At 43.4% G+C, this 16,804-nt stretch overlaps 1 protein-coding gene across 1 annotated transcript in view; it reads left to right on the top strand.

The window, feature by feature from the left end:
- Positions 1-16,804, top strand: part of kif20ba (kinesin family member 20Ba) — a gene marked incomplete at its 5' end in the record, with an annotated part of 49,124 nt that overhangs the window by 14,498 nt on the left and 17,822 nt on the right. Inside the window, 9 exons of the mRNA XM_083923185.1 lie at positions 85-207; positions 391-445; positions 1,257-1,382; positions 1,987-2,120; positions 2,886-3,041; positions 3,368-3,550; positions 6,278-6,415; positions 6,531-6,638; positions 7,783-7,992. Coding sequence (XP_083779311.1) covers positions 85-207; positions 391-445; positions 1,257-1,382; positions 1,987-2,120; positions 2,886-3,041; positions 3,368-3,550; positions 6,278-6,415; positions 6,531-6,638; positions 7,783-7,992 — 1,233 coding nt within the window. The remainder of the gene's footprint in view (positions 1-84; positions 208-390; positions 446-1,256; positions 1,383-1,986; positions 2,121-2,885; positions 3,042-3,367; positions 3,551-6,277; positions 6,416-6,530; positions 6,639-7,782; positions 7,993-16,804) is intronic.

Raw genomic sequence — 16,804 nt, 5'->3', positions numbered from 1 at the left:
CATCCCTGATACTAATTAGACACTGACATAAACAGCTAACAGCTCCACTCACTTATCTGTAATGTCGTACACACTTCTGTTTAGATCTCTGCCATGAGAGAAGAGGAAAAGGCTCTGAAGCAGAAGCTGGCTGACATGGAGAAAGCCAAGAAGCAGCTTCAGGCCGACGTTGCCATCAGAGACCGAACCATTCAGCAACTCAAAGTGGTGAGATACCGTGTCTTTCACTTTGCGTTTACCAGACCGAATCTCTGAAGGCTCGAACTCTTGTTTGCCCTGGAAGAGCAGCTCTCTCTTCCTGCTGTGTGCAGAGTTTGCAATCCAACAGATTTTTCCTTCGGCTGCCGTCATGCTTGTATATTAATGTGCCATCTTCATCTCCTCCTCTAGGATCAATCATCTGACACCAAGTCTGATCAGACGCTCTACCAGAAGGCCTGTAAAGGTAAAGGATGTGTTTATGTGTGTTTAAAGAGAGGATAAGCACAGAGGACATCTTGTTTATTTGGCCAACCAACTGAACTTGCTCTGTGGCTCATCTTTGACCTGTTTTAGGGCGCACTCACACTGTCCTTCCGCACCGGGCCAAAACAGGTTTTTCGGGTCAAGCCTAGTTCCTTTGACCAGAGTGCAACCGCTCCGCGCATAACTGCGGCCAGCTGGCCGTCCAAGGCCCGTCTGAGAGAGGTGGGCTTTTGTAGAGTGCGTTTGCACATGTACGAGCACGACGCCTACGACGGTTCTGACGTAATTTATGTATGCCTGTTGGGACGTAGAAAACAGAAGGAGGGACCATGCGCGGACATTTAACAACAACAACAATGGCGGTGAAAGGTTCACGTTGATGTGATGCAGAGGTGGAGTGTTTACTGCAGATTTGGTCGATGAAAAGATTCAAAAACAGTCGACAAGACGCACAAAAACTCTGAGGTCTACGTAAAGATTTGTAAACATAGCGACGCATCACCATGACTTCATCAATGCGTGTGACGTGTTACGGCGTGATGACGTATAGGCAGCAAGAAGCATTGGCCGAGGCCCAGGTAGTGTGAGTACAAACGGGCCTGGAGGGGGGGACAAGGACCCTAAAGCACGGGGCACGGGACGGAGGCACAGTGGGAGTGCGCCCTTAAAGAAGGGCAATGAAAAGTGGAAGGCCTCCTCCATATTTTAGTACATGTATTACTGCGTGGGTCCCAGGAGTTAAACCTGTACCTTTGTGTTTGAATGGCCCGTCATGTTTGTTTCATGTGTAGATCTTGAAGCAAGAGAGCGCGTGATGGAGGACATGCGTTTGGCTCTGATGGAGCAGGAGGAGACGCAGGACCAGATGGAACAGGCCCTGGAGGAGAAACTTAACCTCATTGAGGAGCTCTCCAGCGGTAAGGATGTGAAAACTCATAGAAAGAAATGCAAACACAGAAAGTAAAGAATGTGGACTTCATTGTTTGGCCCGTGGACAGCTTAGTCTAATCCTCATTCCCTTGCAAGCTGCAGAGAAAAAATAAAAATGTTCATAAAATGCATTGAATCATATTGATCTTAAAGAAGACTGGCGGCCAAAACATCATCTAAATAAAAAAGAGAAATGCAAATGGAGCTGTTTTACTTCCAACACCAGACCGACTGCCATATCTTTAAAGTACGAGTGGACTCTCTTCTTCTTCTCTGCCAGTCGGTTAATCTCTCATTTGGAGAGTGGACTACTTTGAGAATTTCTTTATAAAGCAATGCATGAATTATAGTCGAGACTTTCCATCTATAAAAACTATGAATGGCAAGATTTAGAGCATGAATGGAGACGCAGTCTGTCAGCAAAGACAAATCCATATTGTCCTTTCCGTCTCCTAAAGCTGTGAGCGAGTGGGGAAATCCAGGCTTAAGTCGGGTAGAGAGCACTTTGCGTTTAAGTTTGTGCTTTGAATGTAACTATAACTTTTGTCGGGACTTTATCAGAGTCTTGTTTACTGGTTTGAACTATTTCAGAGGTGGAGAAACTGAAGGGACTGTTGCTGCAACAGGACCGGCGTGGAAACGACACACAGTGTCCCGTCGACAGCCAGTCAGACGACCTCAAACTGGCCAAACGAGAAGCTGCCCAGGCTCAGGAAAGCTTGAAGGTAGTGACAGAAAGACATTTTTAAAATATGTAGCAGCTGGAGCAGAAATGGGAGCATTGATGATTAATAGATGATTAGTTGATCCCTGTTGAAAATTTGATAGATTAAGAATATTTTGAGGATATTTTTCCACAGAGTTGGCAGAGCTGTATCTGTCCTCGGACGACTCACCCTGATCACATCAACCGTGTTCTGAGGTTGTTTATAAAAACTATTAACACTGATGTTGTCAGATCGGGTCGTCTTGTCTTAGGCCTGGGCGATTAGTCAATAATTATTTTTTCACTTACAATGACAAGGAAAACAGCGTGATCTAGATACAATGGAATATTCTGTTTTAAAATAATCCTTATGTTTTTATCCTGGGTTATAAATCCTGCGCCCCACTTTCCTTTTCAACGGTGCACTTTCACCTGTTTTTGCTAATGTTTACTAAAATGTTGAATAAATGTTAAGAATTTTGGGTAGGCTATGACAACAACATATTGGAATCAAATGTAGTTGTTCAACAGTTGCATGATATTGAATTAATGCATGATGTTCAGAGTTAGAGTAATTGGGTTCAATAGTTGTGATCTCAATAGTGTCCAAAATTATCATGATTGGGATTTTTGCCATAATCCAGCCACCCTAGCTTATCTTCTGTTTCTACTTGATGTAGAATATTCTCAGTACCACCCTTTTCATAGATGTTGACATTTCAGCAAAAGCGTGTTCCCGGCATTTAAACAGACGTCCTCTTAAAATCACCATTGTTGTTTACAGTTGTGCTCAGAGAAACACCAAACTGAACGCAAGAAGTGGCTGGAGGAGAAGCTGTTCCTCATCAGCCAAGCTAAAGAGGCGGAGGACAAGAGGAACCAGGAAATGAGGAAGTTTGCAGAAGACAAACAGCGCTACACAAGACAACAAGGCCAACTGGTAGGAAGAGGGGGACATGCAAACTCACTAAACACGAGCTGAAACATGTGAAGATGCCACAGTGTTAGAATGAATCTCAAAGCACGGCTGCAGCTGATAACCGCTGAACTAAGTCTGACAAGCTGAGTCTGAAATGTGCAAAATTGCCTCCATACAGAGGATGAACCATTTGGGTTTGGCTTACCACTTGGTCTAATGTGGTCTAATAATAGCATATTTCTCATTTTAAAAAGTTATCTTTTTCTTTCTCACTCACTCACATACAGTGCAAAACCAGTCCCCCCCCACCCCACACATTTTGCATGAACATGTCCCTCTTTTGTCAGGAGTCCTTGTCATCACAACTGGCTGAGAAGGAGCAGATCATGGAGAAGTGGAGGAAGGAGAGAGACACTCTGGTAGCAGCTTTGGAGGTCCAGTTACAGAAGCTTCTCTCCAGCCAGGCAGAGAAAGACAAACTGATCCAAGAGCTTCGCCAGAAGAGCGCACGGCCAACACAAGAGGTCAGTGTAACATAAAAGTAACAGCCTCTGCAGCCACTTCGGTGTGTGGTCCCTGTATCTGACCACAAGACTGCATCTTGTGTTAGATCTGCTTCAGTTAAAGGGGAGAGAGAGATAAGAAGAAAGAAGGAGGGTGTGTGTTATTTTCAGTATTACTGTCTCACATCTCGTAGTCATGAGGCTTTTATAGGAGTTCTTCAACCTTCAGTAACATTAAACTAAAGAAGTAGTTAGTTATTCTCGTCTCCTTCATGCATCCTAGTTGTATGTTCCACCTCTGTACACACTCCAATCAATGTTGACGGAGCATTTCGTTCCCACCTGCTGTGAAATCATCGATCAGGGTTTATCCAGAGGTGAAGCATCAGCGACAGTTTACCTTCTCTTCATTTACCCTTTTAGTTTTATCAGGAGAGTTGTGCTGGGAGTGAGACTGAGAATACAGCCAGCAACTTGAACAAAACACTACAGCAGGGAGGGAGGGAGGGAGGGAGGGAGGCAAGGGCAGCGTTGGAAACTAGTTCATAACAAAATTCAACAGATGAAGATAAGAATTTCATCTTCATCCTCTTGTCCCTGTCGGGGTCGTGGGGGGCTGGAGCCGATCCCAGCTGACATCAGGCGTGAGGCGGGGTCCACCCTGGACAGGACGCCAGTCTATCACAGGACACATAGAGACGAACAGAGACAGACAACCATTCACACCTACGGGTGATTTAGTCATCAATGAACCGAACACCTGCACGTCTTTGGACTGTGGGAGGAAACCGGAGAAAACCCACGCAGACATGGGGAGAACATGCAAACTCCAACCAGGAACCCTCTCGCTGTGAGGCGACAGCGCTAACCACCACCCCACCGCGTCACCCGCTCGTACTGTCATCGAGTTTAGTTTGTCGGGTTCCACCTTTCTCTCCTTCTCTAATACAGTGCAGGGTTTCTTTGACATGGAGTCATATCTCTGTTACATTTCAGTATTTTTCTCCTTCACATTTTGTCCTCGAAGAGCTTTTTTTTTTTTTTTTTTAAATAACATAATTTCTTTCATTTTGACCAGACAGCTTTTACCCAAGATAGCTACAGAACAGACAGTGTGAAGGGCAGGCTGCAGTGACTCACCACATCAAATTGATGCTCGGCTCACTGTCTGGTACAGCTGTATTGATTAAAACTTTTGGAGAGGATTGCAGCTAATTGTATGCAGGTGTTTTTGTTTCTGGAAAAGCACAAATGATATGAAATAGTGACAGTATGCAGAGGAATATTCAATTCAATTTCAATTAAATTTTATTTACAGTGCCAAATCATAACAAAAGTGATCTCAGGTCACTTTACAAACTAGGTAAAGACCACACTCTATGATTTACATAGACCCAACAATTCCCCCGTAGAGTACGGTGGCGTTGAAAACCTTCACTATAACAGACAGGAACGTCAGACAGACCCAGCTCTGTGGAGGACGGACATCTGTCTGCACCGGAGAGAGGAAGAGAAGGAGAGAGAGAGAGAGAGAGAGAAAAGATGGACAGATGGACAGAGAGAGACAAAGACAGAGACAGACACACTTCCAGTAACTATAATAATATCTATACTAATGTGAAAATGACTTATTTGTTATGGCGGTTAATACAGCAGAATAGTAGAAACAAGCACAGCTAAGGTTCCTCTTTCTGCAGGGAACTTTTAAAATGGGGGGGGAATGAGAAGAAATGTCTTCCCCTACTAATCCTGCAGTGTCTCCTTGCAGACTCACTTGTGCCGCGACCTCCTCTGACTGTCTTACGGTCTGTTTTGTGTGCGTCAGCGCCAGGTCCGCCGTCAACTGCAGCCTGCGCGAGAGCTCTTTAGCCATTATCCCGACGACGATGCAGTTGTGGATATTTTCCTCTCGAGTTGCTCCAAACTCACAGAGCTCTGAGAGATCGTACAGGGCTCTAATGAAACATTCTGCCTTTGGACCCGTTGGTAAAAACACCCATTAGTTGCAGTAATATTCATACTGGCTTCCAGTTGTAAAAAATGAACACTTTCTCCTGACAGAGAACATTGTAAGCTTCATAAAAGGGAAGTGATTGCATGACTGTTTTATTCATTTGACTGCTAACTCCATATTATCCCTCAATGATAATAAAAAGCATCTGATCTGAGGAGGCTTAGCATTAGAACTGAGACACTTTTGAAAACCTTTTAAAATTTGATGACATCTACAGCGGCGTTCAAACATTTAAAGACATGTCTCGTTTAATTTCCGTTGATTTCCAGCTGTACGTCAGTCCAAGCAAACACCGCATTTTGCTCCGGGATCACGCTGGCGTCTGTCGAAACTAATGCATTTCATGTTTTCAGGGAGGTAAGAGGGTTATGGACCAGAGTCATGGAAGCAAGTCCATACATTTGTTTCACATACAGCTCAGTCTTTCCGGTATTTTCTCCCACATGTGCCCGGGGATTCTGGTCACGCCTGTGTGCATTTTCATGCTTCCATGCTCGCTCAAAGTATTTTGTAGCGTTATTTAAAAAGTGTGAATTTGAACCGTTTTCTCATATTGACTACGGAGCTGTGAGATGAACGTTTCTTTATTTCTGTTGTCTAGTGATGAATTTGAGATGATGTTAATGTTTCAATTATATGTGTTTTCATCTCATTTTCTATTGCATCATTAGTTCCAATCTGTTGTAACATTTTTAGTGAAAAGCACAACATCTTCAGTGTCTATGAACTTCCTGTTCCAGAGTGGTGATGGAGGTGATGTCGGTGGCGTCACCGTGGCGGAGCTGCGGGCCGCTCTGTCTGACAGAGAGGCAGAGATCCTGCGACTAAAGGAGGAGCTCAAGGCCTCAGCAGCAAAACAGGAGGATACGTTAACACAGGTCAGTCTTGGAGGAATACTTTAGTGTCATTTCACCACCCCGGCTCACTTGAAGGGAGGCTGTTCTTGTCATCAGGATTTATGTTATTTTCTATTTCTTATTCTGCCTGTGACAGGCTGAAGGCAAGGAGAGCCCTGCTACATTGGTTGGGAAACCCCAGAATGAAACCATAACTAGGAGGTCAGGGGGAAGGAGGGATACCAGAGCGTCAGTCAGCAGTCAGGTAAGATCATGAGCGAACATGGATATGGAAAAGATCGGCTGTTGTATGTGTTATGAATCTTTTGCAGACACATGTTGAACACATATTCTTGGATTAGCATCTCAGAACCCATCTCTATAAATGGATATCTGCATATGAATGTGGATAAATGAGAAGAAGAAGCTAAAACATCAGATAATAGCGGATGGGTTCTGTGATTGCGTTTCAGGTGATATGTTCCACCTGCGACACGGACCCGCACGCAACCAAAGTGTGCTCAAACACGATTGGCCAATACTATTATCCGCTCCCCAAATCTTGTAATATTGCAGACAGGTTTTACATTCCTGGGGGTGTGGTTAGCTTAGTCCATACGTACCTAATGGTTCAAGTCTCACATACAGACCAAGTATGAAGTGTAGACTTGTAGCTGGAGATGTGGCACCACCGGCAACGAACTATCAGCTGCTCCGGGTGCTTCATCAGGAGGCAGCTCTGACATATCTTTGCATGTGTGTAGGTCGCGTTTGTGTGTGACCAGAGAACTGTGAAAGTTTGAATATCCCCTCAGGGGACTTATAACGGACTATCTAGAATCTGTTTATCATTATTTTATGAGAGATTTGCATCTTTTATTTCCACAATGTTTCACAAATATATGTTTTGATGCAAGTCAAATATATTCACAGTGTTGTTTTTTAATTTTCGAGTCATTCCTTGAGTGGCGTGACATTTTGCTCTGCAATTAATCTCAATTTTCTAATCACGTGACGGGAAATATTCCATAAGCATCAGACAAAAAAAGAATAATAGAGCGAGTTAACTTCAAGTTGAATCATTTGCAAGAGAGTATGATTTCCAATTCCCTCGTTCCTTTGAGGCCTGAAGCATCAGTATGTTTTGTTGTACATAACGCATCAGTTTTCCTAACATACCTTTTACACGACACACGTTTGTAAGAATTTTAGAGGTTGCCCGTTGTGAGTTTGCAGTCATCATCTGGCAGCCAGAATCGTTTTGCTCAGCAACAGTCCACAGGTGTGATGGCTGACCTAGATACCTCACAGCGTCACAAGGGCCAGGCTGTATCCTCAGACCCAGACACATTTCTCTCTTGAGTGACCATAAAATGACCTTTTAACCTTAACCCTGTGTGGTCCCACAGGGCTCAGCTGGCTATCCGTCAGTGCTGGAATCCTCTGAGATATCCACAGAGAACGGCAGGGCGAGCCGCTTCCCCCGGCCGGAGCTAGAGATCTCGTTCAGCCCTCTGCAGCCGAACCGCATGGCTCTACGACGCCAGGGAGAGGAGAACGCCGTCACGGTCAAGATCACCCGCTCAGCGCGCAAGAGGAAGAGCGCGGACATGGAGAAGGTAAGAGCCAATCAAACAAAAACAGCTCGTCGACTCATTCATCAGGTGTCGAAGCGTGTTTCATATCCATACAGATGATTGAAAATGATAGTGAGGTTTTTGCCCTTCGATACATTTCCTACCATCTGTGTCCAACGACAGTGTGACAGTGTGAGACTGTATGAAGCTGCGTTTGTACACCGTGTTCTCCTCTGGGTTTTTCAAAAATAAATCCTCACAGCAACTAAAGAACAACTGTGCAGCATGATCCTCAGAGATGGGCCTTTTGAGTTATTCTCAGAGACGATGGTTCATTCTTTACACAGGTTCTGTGGAGAAGATGTCACTGTGAATGTGAATCTGTTCCCTCAGCTTCAGTCCAGCTCCGCTTGTCTTGTCTTTAAAGTTACTCCTGAGAATGGAGCAAAGGCGGCTTGTAAATTTGGCACCTTTGCACCAGAACATAGCGAGCTTGTCTTTGTGTGCAAACTGAATCCAGCATTTCGTGATTTTACTTCTCTCTGTTCCCCTCTCTGCATGTTTTACATATACGTGTTATATGTTTAACATAAGTAAGCTTATAGAGGTGAAAGTATGGCTACATGACTCCAGTTAAAATGAGAATCATGCAATCCATATAATTTAATGTGGACAATGATTATTAGCTTCTGAATAAGTACCGGTTGCTTTATCTACTAAGTGTGTTGTCTTCTCTGAAGAAATCATTTTCCTGTGTATGTGTGTGTTTAAATATACTGCCACTAATACACACTCACCTGTAGCCACCTTTCACACGCCTCGCTTAGGCTGCGTTTATCAGATTGTGTAAATCCTAAAGTTTTGAAAATCAAAAAACAAATATGAGTCCCAAAATTGCAAACAGAAAACCCACCCAACGAGCAAATAGTTGAATATTTTTGGTGCAGCCCCGGTAATGTTTCAGCTGATTGTACTGATCCATGGTGTAACGGCCGAGTCAGGCCAGAAGCATGAGCAGTGTGTGGCTGCTGCCTCGTGGAAACTCCTGCAGCTCACACACACATGTGTCCACACGAGCAGCTGCTGCCTCCCTTTCCACATGAGTTTTTGACTGTCGTCGTCCTCGTCTCTGAATGCAGCTGCACACAGCAGACTGTGCAAGTACAGCAGGGGCGTGCATGTATTTGTTCTTCCTCGCCGAGGACGATTTGATGCTTTAAAAAAAAAAGCTTTTTCCGTCACTATTTCATTCTCATGATTTATTTACACAAGAGTCCCGCCTTCTTCGTTTTTTGATACAGCTCAGAGGAAAAGTGTTTATTTTGCAACGCAGCTCCCTGCGAATACAAACATGGCTCAATGGTTGTCCCATGAAAATTAGATGCAAAACATGTTTCATGAAATAAGTAGATGCATATTTGAGTATTTCTTTTAACTATTGGCCTCACCAACACTGTTCCCAGAATATCTATGAATACAGAGTAACAAGGTCAACAAGCTAATCCAAGCTGCGCCAGCTTTCATCCTATGAACCGGTCCAATACTACGGCTGTTCTGTGAAACCAATTGCAAGTCACACATTGTCTTGAAAGCTAATCCTAGAACCGGACCAATGAGGCTCCATGGAAACAAGACCAGACTGTAGAAAAGTGAAGCTGCACCGGAGGATGAACAGTGTAAAGGTTGATTTCAGGACGCCGCTTCACTGGAATTTGATTAAATGCAGCAGAGGAGCTGCACTTCTGTTAATGTGTCTGTTCCGACTAATGCAAGGGAAGTAGGCTAATGCCTCTGTTCGGTTTGGCTCTCAAAGGCAAAGTTACGCTGCAGTGGTTGACAAGACACCACGCATGAATATAAGTCACATCCAGACAGAAGATACAAATCCATGAATAAGGAGAAAACCAACTGAATTTTATATCAGCTTTTAAGACCTATAGGCACATAACATTTTCATTCATTCATCTTCAACTGCTTGTCTCTGTCGCGGGGGGGCTGGAGCCATCAGATGACATCGGGCGTGAGGCGGGGTCCACCCTGGACAGGACGCCAGTCTATCACAGGGCACATAGATTTGTAAACAAATAATACAAAATATATCATATAATTATAACTTAGTAGAGGAAAAGCACCCCAACATTTACAATACTACACCAGAATACATCAGGTTTATGTTCATAACTCCATGAAGATGAAGACGCACGAGTAAATAATCGTAGATTGAAAGAAAACGGGACTTCTGCCTAATAAAACATTTCACGTTAACTATTTTCCCTCCTCGATTTTTTTGAAAACTGCCAACTTCAATGAGCAGAAGTAGAAAACCAGTTCTTCTTGGTATCTAAAATCCGATAAGATGTAATATGTGATTCAAGGTCACATTTGCTTCATATGCACGTGTCCTTCATTTAAGCACATTATTTTCAAACTACAGTGTTTTTGTAAAAAACAGAAATATTAACATTACACCACACACACACAAGCATACAGTATAGATGTTAAAAACACTCAACGTGCATATATCATCCACATGTGGGTGAGAGAAAACAATCTCATTAATCATAAACACAGGTTACGAGGAGAAACACACTCACTTTAGTGGTAGTGCACACGCACACACACGCACTCACACACTCATCTACCCAGGAGAACATACTAAAGAAGCATCCCACTCGGAGGAACCCAAGGTCGGGTACAGTTCACTTGTCACATCACTGTTCCTCTCTTACCGTCCGCAGAGGCTAACGCTGTTTGCAGCTTGTGCGCCTGCTGTTTCAGAAGTCGTTCACTATTTCCCTTTTCTCTCTTTGGCATTGTTCCAAATGCAGACAGGTCGTTCTTCCAAGACAAATAAGATGCATTGACAAATGTAAAATAAACAGGCAATACAGTTTGTACTCATTAATTCTTGTCACTGATGTTATTAAGTTAGAGTTTCCAAATGCAAAGCATACTAGTTAATGTTTTCCTACTGCCTCTTTCCCCCCATGGCTCCATAGTAAGGCTAAATTATACTGTACATCATCATTATTGTAATTTCTCGGTGTTGGCTTCTTGTTGCTCGTCTTGTAAACACTGCATTTCCCTCGTTCCTCATATAATCCCAAGTGCCAACAGGCTCGGGAGGTGCTGATTTATTAGAGTTTTTAGGCATGAAAGCGCCTTATGCCGGTAATTCACACTTGCACGTGCTCTGTGTTTTAAGTCTACCACTGATAAAAAGAAAGATTTTAATAGCAACTTGCAATCAAGCCAATTTCATGCATGGCAGACCAGAGTGAGAACATGATAATACAAAGATATTATCAAGAGGACAAATAGAGGAGAGTGTGTTTGGCTCGATAGTCATTGTTGAGACGAACTTGTAGCAGTTTTTAAGTGGTGACTTGATAAATGCTGCAGTTATCAGATCATACGTGCTCATTTCATACGGTGTAAATCAACTGAAAGGTGGTTTTATTGACTTCCAGTTGACTCATATTGTGATGCAGGGTCTGAAAAGAACGTGTCAAGGTGACGACTGGTGAAAGAAGAGTTTTTACCGGCCGTTGCATACATAGCAGATCTGTTGTTTTACATGTAATTGTAAATGTTTCAAAGGTCATCGAACAAGATGATGAGGAATCCTTTTAGTTTTTTGAATAAAATGCTGGAAATGATAAACACACACACACACACACACACACACACACACACACACACTCAAAGCAGGACACCTCGCGACGTACAACTGTTAACGATAGGGAACTTTAGCTGCCAGTTAGCGTTAAAGAAGCTGCTTTTAATCCTCTGACATTTACTCTGCCCGCATTTGTTGATTGGTGAGTGATAATTTCGGACCCTGTAGCGATGATCGTCATGTTGTTGTCCTTTTTAACGTTGATATTATTACTATTATTTATATTATACAATGATTTAAATGCTCTGATACATATTGCAGAATTTGCATGGTGCTAGTTAACTGAACACAGTTGTATTCACTGGATATAAAAGTAAAGAACACCTCTTATATAAGGGCTTTTATTGAATTTGAAAATGTTGAATTGCACGAGATGTTTCAATTAAGGTTTCAGGGTTGATCACGTGTTACTGTGCCATCCAATCTTAGTGCAGGTTGACGGCTATACATCAGTTTGACACCCTTCCTCTGGGATTCGTTGGCACTACTTTGACAGCAATATTCACACATTCAGGGACAAAAATATACGTTAGTAATGTGAATAATCAAGGGCTATAGGTTATGGTTGCTATGCAAATCAATACATGAATGGTTTTGCCAAATTTATAATAATAAAACTGAGCTGAGTCAAATTTAAAATCTACCCATTCTTGTAAAGGACACTTTGGTTAGCAGTGATTTAGCAAACATCCAGAAATAGTCGCACACGTTTAACACAATGTAGGCACAACCTCCATTTTAATTTGTTCATTTAAAAGATTGAGTCATCTAACCGTTTTCTTCCACCATTATGTTGCAACAAAATGTTCTCAGCCTCGCCCTGTAGTGCAGTTTGTACCGTCCGATGGCATCCGCACACTCAAAGTGTCAGTTTAGGGCTAAACCATCCCTACATTTAGTTAAAGTACACCGGTGTGCACACTTAGGTGATCGGACAGTGAAATATGGGAATTTTGATTGCAGCTGTCAGCTGGTGTTGCTTCTGTGTCTTTGTAACCGCGAGTAAACAAACTTGTAATTACCGGCTTTATGTAAATGTGTTTTATACTCAGTTTTCCCAGAAGCATCTTGACACCGCAGTCATCTTCATTTCAGGGAAAGTGAACCTCGCTGAATAAAAGATGAACATCATTTTGAACTGGCACCGAGAGAAAAGCTATTTAGAAAACCAATGAGTCAACTTTGGGATGTAGAAACTTGAATATGTCGCTCCCTTAAGTGTCCTAAGTAGAGGTCAAACAAAGGTGTTTGCACATATTTAGGGCAGGGTGTAATTTGAAATGTTGATGCCGTTCACAATAACCAATGAGAGAGAGTCCCGGAGCAGCTGGCGGTGCCACCATGATCCAATGCCACTTTGAAATAACTGAACTATCCTCTTTTGAAAGCAGTGTTAAAGAGCAGGATTCACATTTATGCAGCCGCAAACATGCACACACAGCCCTGGCTGATTCATCATTTTCGCTAACAAATATAACCTTGCTAGCATACTACTGTTGTCAGATAATTATTATATTATTTTTTATATTTATTTGATCTCGTGCTCTCTTTGAAAACCAGACAACCCTCCCTTAGGGCGCACTCAGACTCTCCTTCTGTACCGGGCCAAAACTGCTTTTACGGGTAAAGCCTAGTTCGTTTGACCAGTGTGAGTGCAACCGCTCCGCGCCTAGCTGCGGCTAACTGGCCGTCCACAGCCAGCTTGAGAGAGGTAGGCTTTTGTAAAGCGTGCGCACGTGTACGAGCACGAGGCCTACGGTGGTTCTGAGGTCATTTTCTGTGCGCCTGTTGGGACATGGAAAAAAGAAGGAGGGACCATGCGCGGACATTTAAAACAATGGCGGTGAAAGGTTCACGTTGGTGTGATGCGGAGGTGGAGTGTTTACTGCAGATTTGGTCGATGAAAAGATTCAAAAACAGTCGACAAGACGCACAAAAACTCAGAGGTCTATGGAAAGATCTGGAAACAAAGCCACGCATCGCCATGACGTCATCAATGCGTGTGACGTGTTACGGCGTGATGACGTATAGGCAGCAAGAAGCATTCGCCAAGGCCCAGGTAGTGTGAGTACAAACGGGGCTGGAGTACAAGTACCCTAAAGCACGGGGCACGGTACCGATGGACAGTGTGAGTGCGCACTAAGTGTCTTTACCTCTCTGCAAACCGTTTTCATCACCGTTGCTGATTAAACCTGTGGAGATTCTCCTTTTGTGCGTTTTGGATTTTTAAAACTCCTGTAATATGAACGCGGCTTTAGTGCAAGCAGAAGAAAGACCGCTGATGCTCTACATCTTCCCCCCTGAATATTTAAAACCAGTCGATGTGATGCGCCTTCATGCTCAACGGCTCATTAGCTGGAACATATTAGGCCGCATTCGTGTAACAAGTACTATAACTAGGTCCTTCGACTCAATATCCTTGTACTCTGCCGCTATGATGACATTTTCCTCTTTTGATACCAGAAGTGGGAGAATTTATACGGGGGGTGAAAGCTCTGCCACCAAACCCCAAAGTAATAGTGCTAATGACTGCTGTTCTGCTGACTGACCTGGGTTCAACGTAGAGAACTGGAGCAGAAACAGGGGAGGGGGTGTAGTAAAAAGCACACAACAAGATATAGCTGTTTGTGTCGGGAGGCTTCTCCAGCACATCCAAAGTGACGTGACGTTGCATCAGATTTCATTCTGTGGATGTGGGGCAGTCAACATATATGAACACATCGCTTTTTAAAAAGGCAGCTGAGGAGATGGAAGAAGCAGACAAACTCTCTGTTGGTATAAAGGTATTTTTTGTTTTCATGCACACTTGCAAGACAATCAATTCAGCTTCAGAGAAACGGTCTGTTCTTTTTCTTGTACACCTTGTTCTCTAACCAGTACCTCTCTCTATTCATGCCGCTGCAATGACCCAGTTTTCATTTGGAAAGCAAAGAATCCTACGTCATCTGAACACATGAGAAAAATGATGCAGGGGTTTCGAGGTGTCACGGGTCTAAGGGTCACGGTAGTGTCGACACATCAATGACCCTGTCGGCCTTCATACAGGATCAATAAAGGGCTGAAGTGAGGCTTTGTACCAAACAGGTTGTTTTTAAGAAAGGGGAAGAGTACGGTGTAACGGAAACAATGGAAGGTGAGCTTTAAACCAAAAGAGAAATGGGACAAAATAAATTGAGGGGAACTGTGCAGTGGGAGGTGGAGAAAGCACAGAAAGAATAAATTGGTGGAAGGTTGCGGGGAGAGGGGGGTGAAGAAAAAAGTGAAAAGAAATGAGACTGGAAGGAAGGACAGATGAAGAAACACAGTGGAGGGAAAACAGCAGTGGAGAGGAGGGTAGGGAGGAGAGGGGGAAGATAAAAGTGGCAGGCAAGCAGAGATGGAGGGGTGGTGGTGGTAGGTGTGGGGATATGAAGGGAAGTTGGATGTCAAGATGAAAGAGGAGGGATTTTTGTGGTTCGGGATAAGAGCAGAAACAATAAACGGCAACGGTGGAGGGCAATTAGCGAGCGAAAGCAGCGAAAGCAGCTGACACAGCGGCGACAGTCGCTGCTGAGAGTTTGGATCTGAGCCGAGTCGAACGGCGCAGCCTGTACTTTAATGTACACATCTATTAACACAACATCTCCTTCATGTGTGCAGTCAATAAATGTGCATACTTAATGCACCACTGAAAACCAAAAACTTGTGCTATTGTTAGGAGACAATATAACCTATAATTATTATATATTATGAATGTGTACTAGTGTTCTTAAGACAAATACAGAGGATGTCCTAACATGAAAGTCCTTTAACTTGCTGCTTAGTCACGCATCAATACACTTTTTGAAGACATTGCCTCTGGTCGTTGCACTACAGAAAACCTTAAAGTCACCCGATAGTTCCAGGCTTACATCATTACATGTACTCTCAAAACCACACAGTATAAAGTTCTGACATTTCCTGTTCCCATTCATTCAGCATGTCATTGATCACAGCTATTTCTCACCGTCCCACACCAGCTATACAGCCGGTAATAGAGACCGACTGCGTCAGTCGTCGTCATGGAGGCTCTTTGGAGAAATAACTGTGTGGAAATAACTGCTAAATATAAACTGTCATAGGCGGGCAACACGAAATAACAATTCTGGAGGTTTAACGCTTTCCCAGGGAGGTCTTGTATCTGGAAATTTTTACTTGCGTCAACAGTTGTGGTGGAGCGTTAAGACAGAATAAGAATCCTCTTGCGACTTTGCCATAATTACTTTGGGTATTTAAGCAGGACCCCAACGGAAAATTTTAGGGGCACACACAGTAAATCAATAATAGATGCAAAAATGACAATGTGCTGTTTCAAATTCAGTGCCACATCTTTATTGTGCACTTTTGAAGATGCAACATGTTGCTGTTATGACAGTACATTCAAAAATATACCATGCATTCAGAATAATGTGTACATATGTGACGAGACCCCCAGCTCTCGAGTAGAGACGATACAAGATATTGAGTCCACGAGATGATCATACGTTTATGCGTAGGGATACGTTGAGAATATGTAGTGCTGAAGGAAAGTCCTGTCTGTCAGCAAGGTAAGGAAGTGAAAATATTCTAAATATAGCGTACACTTAAACTGATATTGGTTTTTAAAGTTACTAAAGTGGATTTTTACTTCTCCTGTCCGCCTCTCCAAACTGGCAGCATGTTAAACCGTCAATTACAGTACCTCACACAACCACAAAAAAAAGCTGAAGTATCCCTTTAAGGCAGCTATAAGATTCACAAATGTCACAGAATCTACATACTGTTACTGATATGGTGTTGTTGTTTCTATTGGACCTTTAAATGTCCTTAAATACAGGTCCCTAGACAGCATTTTGGGTCATCTAAGGGCACACTCCCACTGTGCATCCGTCCCGTGCTCGTACATGTGCAAACGTGCTTTACAAAAGCCCACCTCTCCCGAACGGGCCGTGACCAGTGTGAGTGCAAGCGTACTGCGCCTAGGCGAACTAGACTTTAGCTGTGAAACGTTCTTGGGCATGGTATGGATGGACAGTGTGAGTGCGCCCTTAACATGATCTAAACAGTATTTCGCTCTCATTCCCTCACTTAATCACTCTCTGTGTGAGTCTGTCTACCAGTAGGATCTCGGCCTATCCCTGATCGAGCCGAGGGTCAACAGGAGCCCAGGCAGAGAGC

This window comes from Echiichthys vipera (genome assembly GCF_963691815.1).
Source record: "Echiichthys vipera genome assembly, chromosome: 11".
In the NCBI taxonomy this organism is placed as follows: domain Eukaryota; kingdom Metazoa; phylum Chordata; class Actinopteri; order Perciformes; family Trachinidae; genus Echiichthys; species Echiichthys vipera.
Note: the sequence above shows the minus strand (reverse complement) of the source record. Positions and strands in the feature narration are given on the sequence as shown.